The sequence below is a fragment of the Odontomachus brunneus genome, unplaced genomic scaffold (genome assembly GCF_010583005.1).
Source record: "Odontomachus brunneus isolate Ranch 3 - 2012 unplaced genomic scaffold, Obru_v1 Obru_scaffold_004, whole genome shotgun sequence".
NCBI lineage: Eukaryota > Metazoa > Arthropoda > Insecta > Hymenoptera > Formicidae > Odontomachus > Odontomachus brunneus.
In genome coordinates, this window is record NW_022639454.1 from 286,688 (window position 1) to 302,726 (window position 16,039).

General features: G+C 38.2%; 1 protein-coding gene across 1 annotated transcript in view; it reads right to left on the reverse strand.

Annotated features, from left to right (window-relative positions):
- Positions 1-16,039, reverse strand: part of LOC116847560 (protein sickie) — a 108,279-nt gene that overhangs the window by 83,688 nt on the left and 8,552 nt on the right. Inside the window, exon 2 of the mRNA XM_032822697.1 lies at positions 13,913-14,010. Within this exon, the coding sequence (XP_032678588.1) occupies positions 13,913-13,978 (66 nt within the window). The 5' untranslated portion in view covers positions 13,979-14,010. The remainder of the gene's footprint in view (positions 1-13,912; positions 14,011-16,039) is intronic.

Below are 16,039 nucleotides of genomic sequence, written 5' to 3' on the forward strand. Positions count from 1 at the left end.
AGAGAGAGAGAGAGAGAGAGAGAGAGAGAGAGAGAGAGAGAGAGGGGTCTGAGGTGCAAAAGCGAGCGCGAAAACCCGACTTCAAAGTTATCACCAGCGTTTAGTCTTAAAAGTACGAACTTGCCTCGCTCTCACGGCAGAGATAAGGAGGGTGGACTGACGCGACCCGCGAAACGAAACGTCCAACTTTACGATTCAAAGACACGAAGCTATCTCCCTCACTTATTCTTCCCTTCTCTCTCTCTCTCTCTCTCTCTCTCTCTCTCTCTCTCTCTCTCTCCCTCCCCTCTCACTCACTCACTCACTCACTCACTCACTCACTCACTCACTCACTCACTCACTCTCTCTTTCTCTCTCTCGATATCCTCGGTGATGAGTACCAGCACAATATCCTCTCCTTTTCCCCACTCTCTGCTTCAAAGTACCTCAACCCCTCTAGAACGAATCTGCATATTTATGGCGGACACACCAAAAGATTTGGAATGTGCAACTAATAAGTTGGCACGTAGCTTGCCGTCTGGCAGAGACATGGTTGATCAAAGGGTGATGTTAATTAATATACTTCTGGACGTTGGGAGAGAGTGAATAAGGGTTGCAATGATTGGATCTCAAACAAATACAAATATCTTGTATATAGATCGGTAAGTTGCAACCACATAGGGAAATTTAAAACAAGCTCTGTATGTAATACTTAATTTCAAGTTGCGACTCCATTGCAATTTGTAATTGAAGCATTGAAAATACAAATATAAGCAACAATACGATACAAATTTCCAGATTATTATCTGGAAAAACCAAGCAAAAATAAAGGCATTATATCGATGCTTATTCTCTTCATCGTGATCCTATAGACGAAATGAAATAGATATTTCTTTATTTGTTTCAACAAACAAAGTCATCTTATGTGCGAACAGACATTCCATAAAACTGCTTTGGCTTAAAAAACTCATGAGCGGCTTTAATATCGCGCATCCCTTTATTAATAAAACCAGTCGAATCGATATGAAAACCCGTACGCGAGTAAACGCACATACAAACGAGTGGCCGTCGAGCGACGCGCGGCGAGCGGGGTTGGCTTTGACTGCCAAAGGGTAGTCGCAATAATTAATAAAGCCGCATCGGGCTTAACGCTTTGCGACTCCTCGCTTTCCGTTCGTTTCCCGTCGACTTACTTTTCCGTTTCTACGATTTCAATATAATAATGCGCGCAGTCAAGCTCCGCGGCAGTTCTTCGGGTCAGAGATTCTCATCCGACAACCTCGTCGTCTAATCGCAATATTTTGCCAAGATGAAACAAAAGTTGTTGCAGAAAGAGAAATCAACTTGTTGGGTATACTGAACTTTATATATCCTTATGTAACGTAATAATTTTAGAAAGAAACGGTTGTTTTTCAAAGAAATCATTTTTTGTAAAATCTCTAGAATTTTTTAGAATTGTCGTCAAGCTGCTCATATGATTTGTAAAAATCTACGGGACAAAGTACGGGACAATATACAGACAAGATGTATTTAAAGGAAAAAAAAAGAAACAAAAAATTCACTGTCCCGTTGATTTCCATATTAGGCATGTTTAATCAAATTAGTAATCGCGTAATATCGGAACGTATACGCGCGGTTGCGATAATCGAACGTCGCGATAATCGAATCGACAGACAGCGAAGCTGCGCTAATTAAACTAGTTTGACTGCACGTTCTGTAAACGTTTATCTCCATTATCAGTGATCATGATTCAGTTACGTCCGTCGGGTGACTTAACGAGGTCTTGTTCGACCGTATCGATTGCTGAACTGTAATAACTGTATGACATTCGTATTCGATATTCGGCTCTTATCATCTTCATTTCTTGTAATAATGACGAAAAGAAAGATATCGCCGAGAGTGGAGAGGAGAATCGACAGCGAGTGTATCGAGATGTGCGCGAGATAGAATTCTGAATGAACGGCATACACGGAGCGCCTACGCGCATGCCTATGCACGAGGGTAAACGTAATTCCTTCGTACCACGTGCTCGCGTACCCATGGGGTTTGTCTTGCTCGCCCCAAACGGACGTGACTCATAAGATTTATAGCCTTTTCGTCCACGCCAGGCAACACCAGACCTCGCCAAGATCCCGCACGGATCGCTCCAAGATGCGAGACATCTCAATTAGAATGCTTCATTATAAGACTTACATGAAACTTTTATGGATTAATTAATGTTAAACTGCGACACTTTGTAATTCCGAAATTACCTCGGCTTGGCGCTTCTCGCAAAGACAATTTCGCACTTTCTCCAACTGCGATTGAATGAGATGAAACGCCGAGTATTCGTGATTTTCCGGCGACAGAGGCGAATCCGCCGGTGATCCTGGCGAACCTAGACCGGAGCTCTTGCTGTCGCTAATCTTGATAACATCCTTAGAGGTGTCCTTACCGATTGGTGGATCCTGTTGTGGAGATAACGGTGACAACGGCGATCCAAACCCTGAACTTTCCGAACTCGAGTTCACTAAGCCGCTAGTCCCAGAGGATTTTCTCATCTTCAGTTTGGGGATCAGGCTCCTGGACTTGCTGAACTCGGAGCTGCGGATCTTACTCATTCGACAAACGGCGGATTTGCATTCGGAAGTTTCGTACAGTAACATCAGACCAAAGTCTTTCCTCGTACCTCTCTTGGTTGGTATCGGCGTTTGCATTTGTTCAGGATGGCCATTCTGTTCGGGCGATGTGTCCTTTTTATAAGGATGGCACGACCCAAGACGCGCCACGTACTTTTCACTTCTCTTAACAGCGACACTCTTCTCCGTTTCCAATTTTAGATTTCTCGATTCTAGAAACCTCGGATCGCGATACTCGATGTTCTCGTGGCGATTGTTTGGCACTGAGAAGGAGGCGTTCAGTGATGTCGGACGTCGTTTCACCGTCCCGGTCTCATGGCTAGGAGAGTCCCAGTCCACATGGAAGGTTCTTCGCTTCGAGGACATTGCGAAATTTCCGACATTCGAATCCTGACGTCGAGCGACGCGAAAAGATCGTCACTCTTGTATTATGATACACATCTTCTGTTTAATCAATTCCCCGCTGTATCATTTGTATCCGTGTTATTCCAACAAATATGCCGATTTCATCGTATTTTCTTCCTATATTGTTCACATTTTTTTTATTTGTATCTATATTAACGTAACTGTCATTATTAATGAAAAATCAGTCCAAGAGACCTCTTGATCAAAAGATGTGTATACATATATATGTCCGTGCGTACGTACTAAATAACACAATTTTCACTTTCTAACTTTTTTCACTAGAAAATATATTGCAAAGTGGGAAATAATATACGATGACGAATAAACATTCATGTTCCAAGATAGATAGGAAGTGCACGGAATTCGCGAAAGGAAATCACAAAATGTCGGTTGAGCGATAAGCGTATTTTCGGGTTTCTGCACCCGGACAATGAATGCACTTGCTAAGGGTGCCTGAAGCAAACTGAACCCACCCCTGAGCGGGCATCCACCCTCGGGCATCCGCGAAACGACGCGTGCATGTGTATGTATAGGATGGCCCTCGGCATCTACGACAACCCCATACCATATCATAGCCGCGGGGCCGAAAACTAATTACATTCGGCTACGGAGTTGGTGTATGATCGCACCATATTGCGACGAGTGTCGTGCCGATGCGGTCGTATCGAGTCCACGAGACGACCTCTTATGTCCGTGAAAATAGTCATAACAAAATAACTCTTATTAGTGTAAATCAACACACACATACACACACCCACACTCTCTCTTTCTCTCTCTCTCTCTCTCTCTCTCTCTCTGAATACTTATGACATTAAATATTCCAGCACAGCCAACCATTGAGTCTTTCTAAGTTTTGGGTGATCAATTTTGATCACAAAAGTGTACGAACGCTTTGTCAGTAATTTTCCGCGATAATAGAGACGTCCGTCATTTATTCAACTACTGCTTCATGAATAGCATCTTGATAAGATCTGATCGCTTTAGTCGTGGACGAGAGACAGGGTGATTATTCCTTCGTATGGATCAACTATCACCGGGTAGTGTTGCTTCAAAAGACAATGATTACTCTCTATTTTCTAATAATCTTTCCCTTTGGCACGTGAGACGCGACTTAACCAAAAATGTAAAAAATTCGACGATATCACGAATATCTTTACGAGACCGAATGTTCGATTAATATTAAAGTACCAGGAAAAGGCTTCCGTTTTACCCGTAAAATTCCGCACCCACTCGTCGACCATATCCTGGCTAGCCGCAAGTTCGCATCGCTAACGAATGGGATTTCGCGGCCCGGGGAGCTTACAACTTATAATCCTGGTACATCCCGTTATAGGTAACCCCCAAGCCCCGACTCTACCGAAGATTAAGCTTGCACCCTACCGCGATGCACGCATTATAGGACCTGCGTATCGCTGCGCCCTCCTCTCTCACCGAATCAGATTAAGTCCCGAATTGCACGCGTCATTTAGCCGATTTGCACATATGTACAAAAACTACATATGATAAATTGCGTCGATATTAATGTCGATTAATTTTAAATATAATTTTAGAAATAACTCTCGAGAGATGTTTCGTTGCAAATTGAAATGGATTTCCCTTGACAAAAAAAATTACGATGCAATTTTTTACTCAAACACTTGTTCGTTAGTATTCGAAAGAGATTCTGTTCATTGAAATAATCAATTTATTTTATTTTAATGTTAAGAATTCCATTCTAGAATTAGGATCAAAACCGCAGTTTTTATTTATTTGATTGGTTTTCAACGTAAAATAAAGAAACTTTTTCAAGAGTTTTCAACGCCTGTCGTACCTATCTTTAATAAAATACAACATTGTATCAGTAGGCAGATATTAATTTATGATTGTGATATAATGCTTAATTACACAAAAAAGTTTTTCGTATAATGTGTATGATAATGTACAAAATTTTATATTTGAGCAGTCAGAAATACATAAAGTACTTTTGACGAATGCGATACAATTTACGACTATGTATGTATATATATATATATATATATATATATATATATATATATATGTATATATATATATATATATATTTATTTATTTATTTATTTATATATATATATATATTTTTATATTTATATTCATATATATGTATGTATGTATATATGATATCTATATATATGATATATATATATATATATTTTTTTTTTTATAGCGACAAATTTGCCATTTGGCGTTCTACACTGAAAGTATTATACTTCAAGTTTGTGAATAAACTATTTCATCATAATTTAACTATGATGATTATTTATTTTAAGTTTCGGTGGAGATCTTTGTAATTATTCGTCGGTCGAGTTCTTACCGACTGTAGTGAACTTCTCGGTAGATGAAACTCCCAAAGAGGGTAGCTCACCCCGAATATGGCGGTATAATGTACTGAAGGCGGGTTTTTTGCGAAATACATAGCTCGTGAAAGATAAGATTATTATAGAAAAACAGGAGAAAGGATATAACACATTTTCTAAAAAAAAAAGAACTAACCTTTTTGTTTTATCAACTTAGAAATTCTACGACGCATTACACAGTTCTAGCTGGAACTTGAAATCTGTAGAAGACAAAAAAATAGAAATATAATATATTATAGGATACGTTTTATGTTTATAATTTGGAGCCACTTTCTAAATATTTCGACTTATTCTTTCCCAGAATTGTGTTCCAGTATTTTGCACTGAATATGTGATCAGAAATCAGTGTAACGGTCGTAGGTCACAGCTCCGAGAGTGACACAACCCTGTCGAGAGATGGAGCCCTAGTGGCGCATCGGGGGTTGGCGGCTAGGGTGGAGAAACCGAGCTAGTACTCTGTGCTATGGATTTGCCATTAATTCGACTCACCGGAAAACTTTTGTCCCGCGCCATTCGCGAGCTACCTGCGGCTTTCCCGAAAAAAAGGACGTCGCATCGTTCTGGCGTTACCATCCGGAGAGAGTAATTTTAACGTGAATGTCCTCGAGAAGCCACGACGACGACCGAGAATTATAGAAACGCACAATATGCGATCTGCATCTCGATTGGTTATCTCGGAATAGTTTTTCACGGCACAACTTACTCATTTACAAGTTTAATAATCGTTCGTATATTGTGAGCTTAAAGATTCAAATTTGTATATTGCGCCGAAATTTCGCGAAATTTAACTGTGTTACACGATGTTTCACCTTATTTATACGCCTATTGCACTAAATAAACTTTGCTGCTGAAATTTTCTTTTTTAATTGATATATAATTCAACTTTATTTCTTTATAATTTCATTTGTCTTACCACCGTATAGATTAGAGATCTGCGCACCTAAACATTATCTCCAAAAATAGATAGTATGTGTTTTAAAAAGAAGAAATACAAATAGGAAAATATCTTTCGGAACAAACGGTGCTTCAATGCAATAACATCGAAAAACGGAAACAGGCCTCTTTAGCGTAGCAGCGGGAAATGATACAACCCCGACCCTGCTTCCTTCCTCCCTCGCCGCCCCCTTGCGAACACGTTCTCACGTTCGTTGGGGGTGGATTTTCCCACGTGGCCGTTAGATCATGCGCGTTTCGCGGCAGCGAAACTTTTGTCCGGGTGCCGGTGTTTATCGCGGCCGAGCATTACCTTGACTCCTGGAACGACCGTGGAGAGGGAAAACAGGCGAGGACTGCGGGGATGGATCAACGGTGGAAAAGCGAAAGTTGACTTTAAAGTTTCAAGGGGATGCTTTCCTCGCGCTTTCTCCGCTGATTTCACTTTCTATCCGATCGACGGAGAAGGTCACGACGAATCGTCCCTTTTGGGACTCAAATTTGGAAATTTTTTGACGGTTTATACGAGACAGTAATTTTATTTGCTATTTCACGTAAAAAATGAAGCTCGCTTCAGTGTAACTTTCCATAGGTTTTATTTTTCTTTTTTTACTTGAAAAAAGTAAAAGTTATATTGCTTTTTCGGTAGAAAAAAGTCGTTTGGTCGAATTTTATATATAAATTGCTCAAATATAATTAACACTTATTCTACTTTTTAAAGTAATTATTCGTAATTAATATTTTGCCTGTAAACACAATGTATCATCCTTGTTACAATGTCAGCACAATCATATAGTATATTATATAACTGTTACTTTACTATATAACAAAGTAAAATTACATAATATACCATATAATTGAGCTGACATTGTAACATCGATAATACTTTGTGTTTACTGGGTAATATCCTTTGCAAAATAACATATTATGTTATATAAAGGAAATCCAATTCATCCATATAAAAGAAATTATATTAAGATGTGGAATTCTCTGGATTTTTCTCAAATTCGAATATCCAGATGTAAAATGTTTATTAATTAATAAAACTGGTCGTCTGTAATAAGTAAATAATTTGAAGGATAAATTTTTAATATTACGCTTTCCTATTATCAATATTCGCTTTCCGACAAATAATATAAATGGAATCAATGTCAATTCCTAATTGCGGATTGATTATTGAACGAAAGGGAGGTATGCATTACAAAGGATATCGACAGATTGAAAAAAGCATACGTCGACATTGGCCCGAAGCATAAAAGCCCGATTAATCTCATTTGCGTGTGTGACTAGCCGGTAGAATATTTAATTCTTCATTTTCTTCGCTTTTATGTCCCCTTCTTACGTCACATAGTATCACGCAAGTTTTTGAGTCCGTTTATTCGCTCGCATGCAGACCATTTTTTGCACGTCACCGGTTACGTATCGCTTAACCGGTTCGATAACACATAAGCGTGTATCCGTGATCGGTGATAATAATACGAACCCTCGCCTTAACAAACACGCGAGATGCATTTCGATCCTTCCTGACTTCAACAACGAGCTAATTGATTATTCTTTGAAAAAGCTTTTCAACAAATAATATAAATTCATTCGTCTACGCCCACGCACTCAGTGCGACATTAATCTCGAAAGCAATCGATCATTTTCAACGATTTCAAGTACTTTGACCTGTTTATATCGGCCATAATAGTGCCATATGTGCGATCATTAGTGTGTCGATCGACAGTATCGAGAGTAAGCTAGATTATTTTTATTTCAGTAAAATGGTATTGATTTTGCAAAAATTCGTAAACCATAATTGTTATTTCTACACAAATCTCGTTTTAGTGTGTCGAAAAAGAGAAGCTTTTCAATTGTGAACTCTCACAAAGATTTTACTATATATTATATTTTATGTATTTTTTATTTGTGTGTATTGTTTTTTACAATTCATTCTTCCATCGTGGGCGAATACATTATTAATTCACAATGGAGAGAATGAGAAAATAATGAGTTCAAAGTAACCTCTATCAATTGGATATGAAAAATAAAAACAAGAAAGGAAAAAGAAAATTCTATGATAACCGACTAGCCAACTGAAGATTTCTTAATCGAGCCGCATAATGAGACACGCGGAGGTCTTATCCGCGCGCACTAGATATCAAATTATGAGATCATTATCAACTCGTACCCTTCGTACAATCGCGTAAGCTTGGCCGCCCATTCGACCTCTCGAGATAATAATTCTGCCCGGCGGATCCGTGCTTAGATTATCGACAAACTTTTCGCCCGTTCTATCTTGGAACGTGCCTTCAGCTATCCACGTCCCAACGTAATCGTGTAGAATAGACTTTAATTTCGTAAACAAGTAAACTAAAATAACATATATATGGGGAAAAGTAACATACAGTCAGGGAAATAAATAGTATAAAGTTGTATTTTACTTAAAATATGATGGGAAAATATCACTCGGTCGAGGATCGTCGATTCTGAGTGCTTGTATTATACAATAGTGGGACGCAAACGCAACCAGACTCACTCTCTATCGCTATCGTCTCCTATAAAACAAGCTTTAGATCCTGCGCTATTTTTCGCGCCGTTCCAGTAATATTTCTTGGAGTACCATTTCGCGTCCTCACCGATTTCTCTCCCTCTCTCCTCACCTCTGTTCCCAAAGAAGCTTAGAACTTGAAACAGGCAGTGCCTCGAAACAGCCCGAGACCAGGGGCTGGTGTGCCTACAGCTGCTGTCACATAAATATCGTGAAACCCCCGAATTCTGGTAGTGCGGAGGCTCTGGAGAACTCCCTCGCGTACTCGCCCCCGGAGCAAAGTTGCAGAAACTCTTCCCGACCAGGCGCCGGTATCGATTCTCAATTCTTAGGGGACGGCAGGGTTAAAGGACGGAAACTTTCAGGGTTACACGTATTCATCGTCTTCCTTGAGTGGGGATACGTTTTGTGGAACGATCTGTCGATCACGATTCAATATCTAAATTTTATTGCTAGAGATGCGAACGCTTGAGTCGCCAAACAGATGATTTTGTTACTTCGAATACTAAGTTTCCGTGGTGAATAACTTTTAGAAAAAGCAGAGAGAGAGAGAGAGAGAGAGAGAGAAACTTTTATTTAAATTATATATAAGATATGTTTCAACCCAATGTAAAATTTTATTTTAATACTTAATATGTAAAAAATATATGCCTTTTTGTGATGTAAATTTTTTTAAATTAAATTAAAAAAAGAAAAAGTTTTATATACTGGAAAATAAATAATATTTTATTAATTATATCTTAGATTATATATTTATAGATGTTTTTGCGAGGTACGATATTTAGATTTTCTAATGTTTTTGCGTGTAAACTGCTTTTAATTAGTTAATCTATTCATGATGTCGAGAAATTCGCACTGACATCAATATAACGCGACTTTTTTTCCACTTTCTGCATGCTAAAACGCGTAATACAAGTGAAACGGGAATAATAATGCCTATAAAGGTATCCGATTTTCGACATTTCAATTAAAAAGATGCTTCTGTGCCATAAGCGAGTCCTTATGCTGGTTAGTCCATTATCTTTCGGAGGGTTAAACGACGCAACGAGGAAATTGAGCCGTTCGACTGACAGGGAATTAGTTGTCTTGAGTGTCATGCATGTCATGTTCTTCAAACTAATAATTTCCGAGTAACCGCGGAATTTTCGGAGCAAGTAATTTTATAAGAAACACACTAGAAGCAAAATTATAAGAGCAAAATTTGTATCTTATGCCCAATAAAATTTTGCAAGTAATTATATAGTACGTTACAAAATAATCCTTGTAGTTTCTTTGTAGCTATTAGATTCTTTGACAAATATCTGCGATTATATTAATTGTAAAAATCAGCATCGCTATTAAAAGCCGTGAATATGTTCACTAATAAAATTGTTGTAACAGTGTGTCCAGAGAGGGGCAAGAATATTAGTTGTCTTATCTGAGGTGAATATGTAATATATGTTCCCTAGACAGAGAAAGGAAGAAAGAGTAGTCGAAGAACAATCGTAAGACGGTCTTAATTTTTAATCGCGATGTGTTTCATTAGAGTCGGCCAAATTTCGATTATAATAATCTTCGATTAATCTTTGATATCGCGTAACATGATTGCGGTCGCGGAAAGTTCGACACGGACTACGAGTCTCGAAGCCACTTTTATAATGTTTTTGAGTTTCAATGTACGATATCACTCGCGGCCTAAGTTAAATGTCTCGAACAAGCGCGAGTACGTAATTATGAGAATTTTCTTTCCCTGCTTGATATTAAAGCGAACGCTGATAAAATTGAGGGATCTTACGAAGATATATCATGCGGATTCACACCCTCTCTCCTCGATAACGGCGCGCTTGTAAATTAGTTCCTCTCGTATCTAATTAATAATTCTGAAGGACAGGCGGTAACCGACGTCGGCCGGCGCGCAGTGTCTCGATGGGGAAAGCGTAAGTTTTGGCAGTTAAAACTTGGCGAATCAACCGCAAGACTGCTCGCAAACTTCCAAGCTCGTAAACGTCACGCGAGAAGAGCGCGTCTACACATATAGTTTGTCATACAATAACATCGTCGCATTTTAATTTTTAACAACAACGATGGTCATTATATTTCTTAGTGAACAATTTAATACGAAATTGTGTCGAATGATTCCCACTTTTTACATTTTCCATCATTTATCTCTCAAAATTAATTGCATTTATTCGATTTTCTGTGCTTTTCTTTGAAGATTTTGGTGACACGGCTGTTTAGCCGACAACGAATAACATCACTGATCGATAAGAGTAATAAAACGAGATGAAGGGAGAGAGAGAGAGAGAGAGAGAGAGAGAGAGAGAGAGAGAGAGAGAAGAGACCAAAGCTTTGAGAGGAGGGGGGGAAATGATACCTTGCAACTCGTTACTCGCGATATCGGCGATAACTACCCTTCCGTTGCGCACAATATGTTGCGAAAGAGAGAAAGCCGCGATATATCGAGAAATAGGGGAGACGATATCGACTCGATCCTCAAATGGCTAATCGATGCCTGACCGCGCAAATACGCCCGAGGGGTATTCTCGCGCGAGTACCGACCCTCGACTCGACTTTCCACCCTCTCCCCCGTCTTCTACAATAAGTTCCACGTTGACACGCGCTAGATTCCGAAGGGTAGCTTCCTGTTCCGAAACTAGGACCTCCGCTTTTACGACACATTCCTGCGTACGGAAATGTATGGATGTACGGAGTGTTTTGTCGTTATACAGAGACATTTAGACTCAAATTCTAAAGGGTTAGAAAATGTTTCGAGAAAGTTTGAAAACGACTAGCTCTTAAAACCTATCAACGTATAATTGCGAAACTAATTAGATATCTCTTACCGATAAAATCATCCGATACGTACGACTGATATGTCAATTTCTATTTTTGTTATTTATCTATATTTATTATATCACACTTTTCTGGGAACGTTCACTTTTCCATGTAAACGCTCGATAAAAAACGTGAAAGGAAGAAGAGATTTCCGGCTAAAAGGAGCCACGCCCCGACCATGAGGACGAGAGATGATACCATTTTGCAACCCTCCGAATAGCTTCGCACCATCCCTCGGAGATCTTCCTTCGTCCCTAGGTTGCACGCGGATAATTAAAGATACAACACCTAGTCCGACGCGCGCCGTGACGATATGCGCGAATTTAGGCTCATTTCACACATTGGTGCCGCGAATTTACTTTTATCCTATCAGATATGTCAGAGGAAAAATGTATTATTCACACAACAAATATTAGCGCGACGCGTCTGTATTTTCCCTAACATGGAGCGTATCGCTTGTACGGATAGTAATTTTAAAATTTGTTAAAGTCGAGGAGCACACATTGCGATTCGTTTCTGTCGACGCCTAAACAAAACTATTACTACTAATATCCTATTTTTATCCAATGACTCTCAATATGATCATCTTCGTGATTGAACCAAGGTGTAGATTGGGCTTTACGAGGATTAAGGAGAGAGAAAAAAATAGAGAGAGAGAGAGAGGAGAGGGAGAGACGAAGAGAGAGGATGGAGGGTTAACACGTACTAAATTGGCTTACGTCTGCGAAATCTTACCGCACACCCTCGTGAGTTTTTTGCGAATTTCCCACACGAGCCCATGTTAAATTTTCAACCCCTTGCAAATTCTTCTTTTTAGTAAAACTGAATGAAAGGAATCGGAAAACGCAGATTTGTTCGAATAAGCGTTAATACCAACCGCACGATGTTTTAATGTAACAGGATAATTACGTTTAGTTAATTAGTTGCTAATTATGAGACAGTTTTTCCGAGACTATTCTTCTTTCCGCGCGGTTTAGACTTTATATAAAAATAATAAATAGTACTTTTTATATATATAAACATTTTCTATTTGACATATAGATGTCTCGTAAATCATGTTATACGCTATAATCATATTATGTTAACGAGAAATATATATATATATATATATATATATATATATATATATATATATATAATTACTTCCGCGAGAAAAAAAGTTGAATGCAAAAACATAATTTCACGAGATGAAATTTCGCGGAGAGTTCTCGGTGCGTGAAGAGTATACGCTGGAGTATGGTTTTTGTCACCTACACCCTGTTCATTTCGCGAAGTCCTTCACGAGAATGACGTCAGCGACAGAGAGGCCGAAAAGAAAGCAATGACGAGCATTCGCGCGTAAAATGATCGGCAAGCCAACTGCGATAGGGGTGCGACGAGGTTATCGTCATACAGAGTAAGGTATTAATTCAGATGATCATTAGAATGTGCGTGGAAAATAATTTGTTCTATTTGTCCTCATTGTAAATTTATCCAATTGCACTTATGATCTTATCGTATGAATCTTAATTCTTACAGTAAATTAAGTGAATAGAATCTATATGGAATATATTATTATTTTTATTGTTCGCTGTTTTTTCTTTATCTTTATAAAGAGATATTTATAAATTCGCAGAAAATTTCAAAGGAATGTTTTTCTACTAATTATTATACAAGCATAATTTTATTAATGGAGCTTCACTGAATAAATGTTATTTTAATTATTCTTAGAATTCCAGATTGACAATATTTTCATCATACGCTGAAGAGATTCTGAATGTTATCCATTTCGTTTACTTTCTCTCTGCCTCTCTATATGCACAACATTAAGTACTGTGTGATATTAGTTGCGCATAGTCCATACACTACTACGTTATCACTGTGGAAGCGACTTGTCTAGTTAATTATCATCGATGAAAAACGTAACAACAAACGTTGCTCAATTTCTGTCAGATTCTCAAATTTTGTGCAAAAGAAAAGCTTTAACAAACTGTTTTCAGGTATGTTTTTAACTTATTTAAAATTTTACTCATCTAAAATTTTTGAATGAAAAGCTTGATGATAAATATTTTAACAAAATGACAATTTTTCAAGACATGTTTCGTAACATACGACGTTGTGTAGGCGTTTGTGCATGCAAATATATTTGTATATATATATATATATATATATATATATATAACATACGCACGCGTGCGTATGTAGAATATATAATAATGTGTGATGTTTACTTTATTTTGCCTTTTATCTCATTACGATTGTTCTTTTAATAAAAGACTCACTTTGACGGTCTCCTGAGGGGAGTACCTCGCAGGGCGCTGGCCTGAGGCCTGGGTCTGCAGGCTCATCGCTGTACCATCACTGCGAGACACTCGATATCCTACAACAAGGATAACACAATATTAGGCGTACGCCTAGCTCGTTTCATCGATTGCATGATGTTTATCAAATTAAATTTCTTATAATTAATTCTTTACTTATAGAAATAAATATTTACGGGAAATATAATACACTGTGCACATAAGTTCTATAGATTTTAATGAAAAAGGAAAAAAAAAGAAAAAAAAAAGAGAGAAGTATAATTTCATCTGCAACGCACATGTATACATGTGTACTGTGCCTATGTTCTCCTCGGAACAAGATAACTTTAACTAATGTATACTTACTACTCATGTATAATACACACCATATTTAAATTAATTTCTCAAGCTTAACGATCACTGCAAATCTCTAGCCACAGCAAGTTAAATATAAATGTAAAAAATTTTTTAAAATGTTGTTTTATTAAAATAAAATAGATATCATCTAGGCTGTTCTCTTTATTTTCAACGTTATCTCTCGCAGCGTGTGTTTGGTCGGCGTGAATGGTTTCTCTCGAGAAGATCGCGATTGTTCCAGGATGCTGATCCTCGAGCGAAAAGCGCGCAGACGAAGCAGGGTGGAGGCCTCCTGGTTGGCTGGTTGGCCTGTCAATACGAAGAGGTACGTGACCCAGGTACCAAATGACACATCCGGTCGAAGGGACGACGATGCTCCCTCTCCCTCTTTCTCTCTTTTTCGAGATCTACCCCGTTTCCCGTCGACGTTTTTCCGAGGAAACTGTGAACCATCGCGAGCTATTCTCGGACGTCGGTGCGTTAGCGAATAAAAATTTTGTTCTTTAATCTTTATTTCGTTTTTCTTAATCGACAAAAAATTCGACACAACACGAGCTATATTAGATTTGCGACATACAATTACGTTATCGAAGATTGAAAACAAATAGTTTACTTTTTCTCATCTTAGTTTTGTCATTAAATTCTTCTTATTCTACTAATCTATATAGATTGTTTCAAACTTATAATTCTGATATGTAAGAAGGGACGGTAATTTTTGCAATATTTATTCTCGCAAGTTTAGAGAAATATGTTGTCAATGTGATTGCGATCGTCAGTTGAAATAGAGAGGCGGAGGAGAGAAGGAGGAAAGAATATAGGACGGGTGGGAGAACTAATCGGGTGAAAAGCATAATTAATCATGGCGAATTCATCGTGATTAACGATGCGCACGCTGTCCCCGCTGGCTGCGAGCATAACCATCGTTAATGCGCGACAAATGAGTACACAGTCCTTGCCTAGTTGCCACGAATCATTCACGATTACGATTGCTCTCGCTATTGTTGTGATCGATAATAATATCAATGAGAACGTTTCGTGCTCGTCGAAATCCGACATAAGATTCGAAAGGCCTCAATTATGCAAAAGTTTTTGAGAGATGTTAATCTTCTTCATTCCATAGAGGATAAGAAAAAGCCAAACTAATTGTTCAGTATGCTATTAATTCATTTATATATGGCGATGTAATACCGTGGTGGTTTGTACCAACGACGAAAGTGCATTATAATACGAGAGTCAAGCGTCATGGGAATCCGGGTGTCGAGGCTCATTAGACAGTGCCGAATAACCCGAACATCGTGACCAACTGGGACTCTGTGGAATGAGCACACGTTCGACCGGAAACTAACGACCTTACGTTATTCTCTTCCAGACCTTGGCTCTCTATTTCTATCCTTGATCGACATGCACGATCAATTAAGCAAACACAATTCCGGATGTTTTATATTCGTTGAGAAACAAAACTGCATCGCGTTTGAATTTATATTTTCTTCCATAAATACATATATATATATATATATATATATATATATATATATATATATATAGAATATATATATACGTGCGCACAGTTTCACTAACTTAACACAGTATGCAAAATAAAAATGTTTATATCAATTAAATATCAATCGAAACGATGTTAATCGCACTTTCGATTTCTCAGTAAATCTGTAATTTACTTAGCCCCAAAATCCAGTACTCTATTTTTTCCTTTAACCTAACCCATGCTTCAACGAAATCTCTCACGTCCAATTC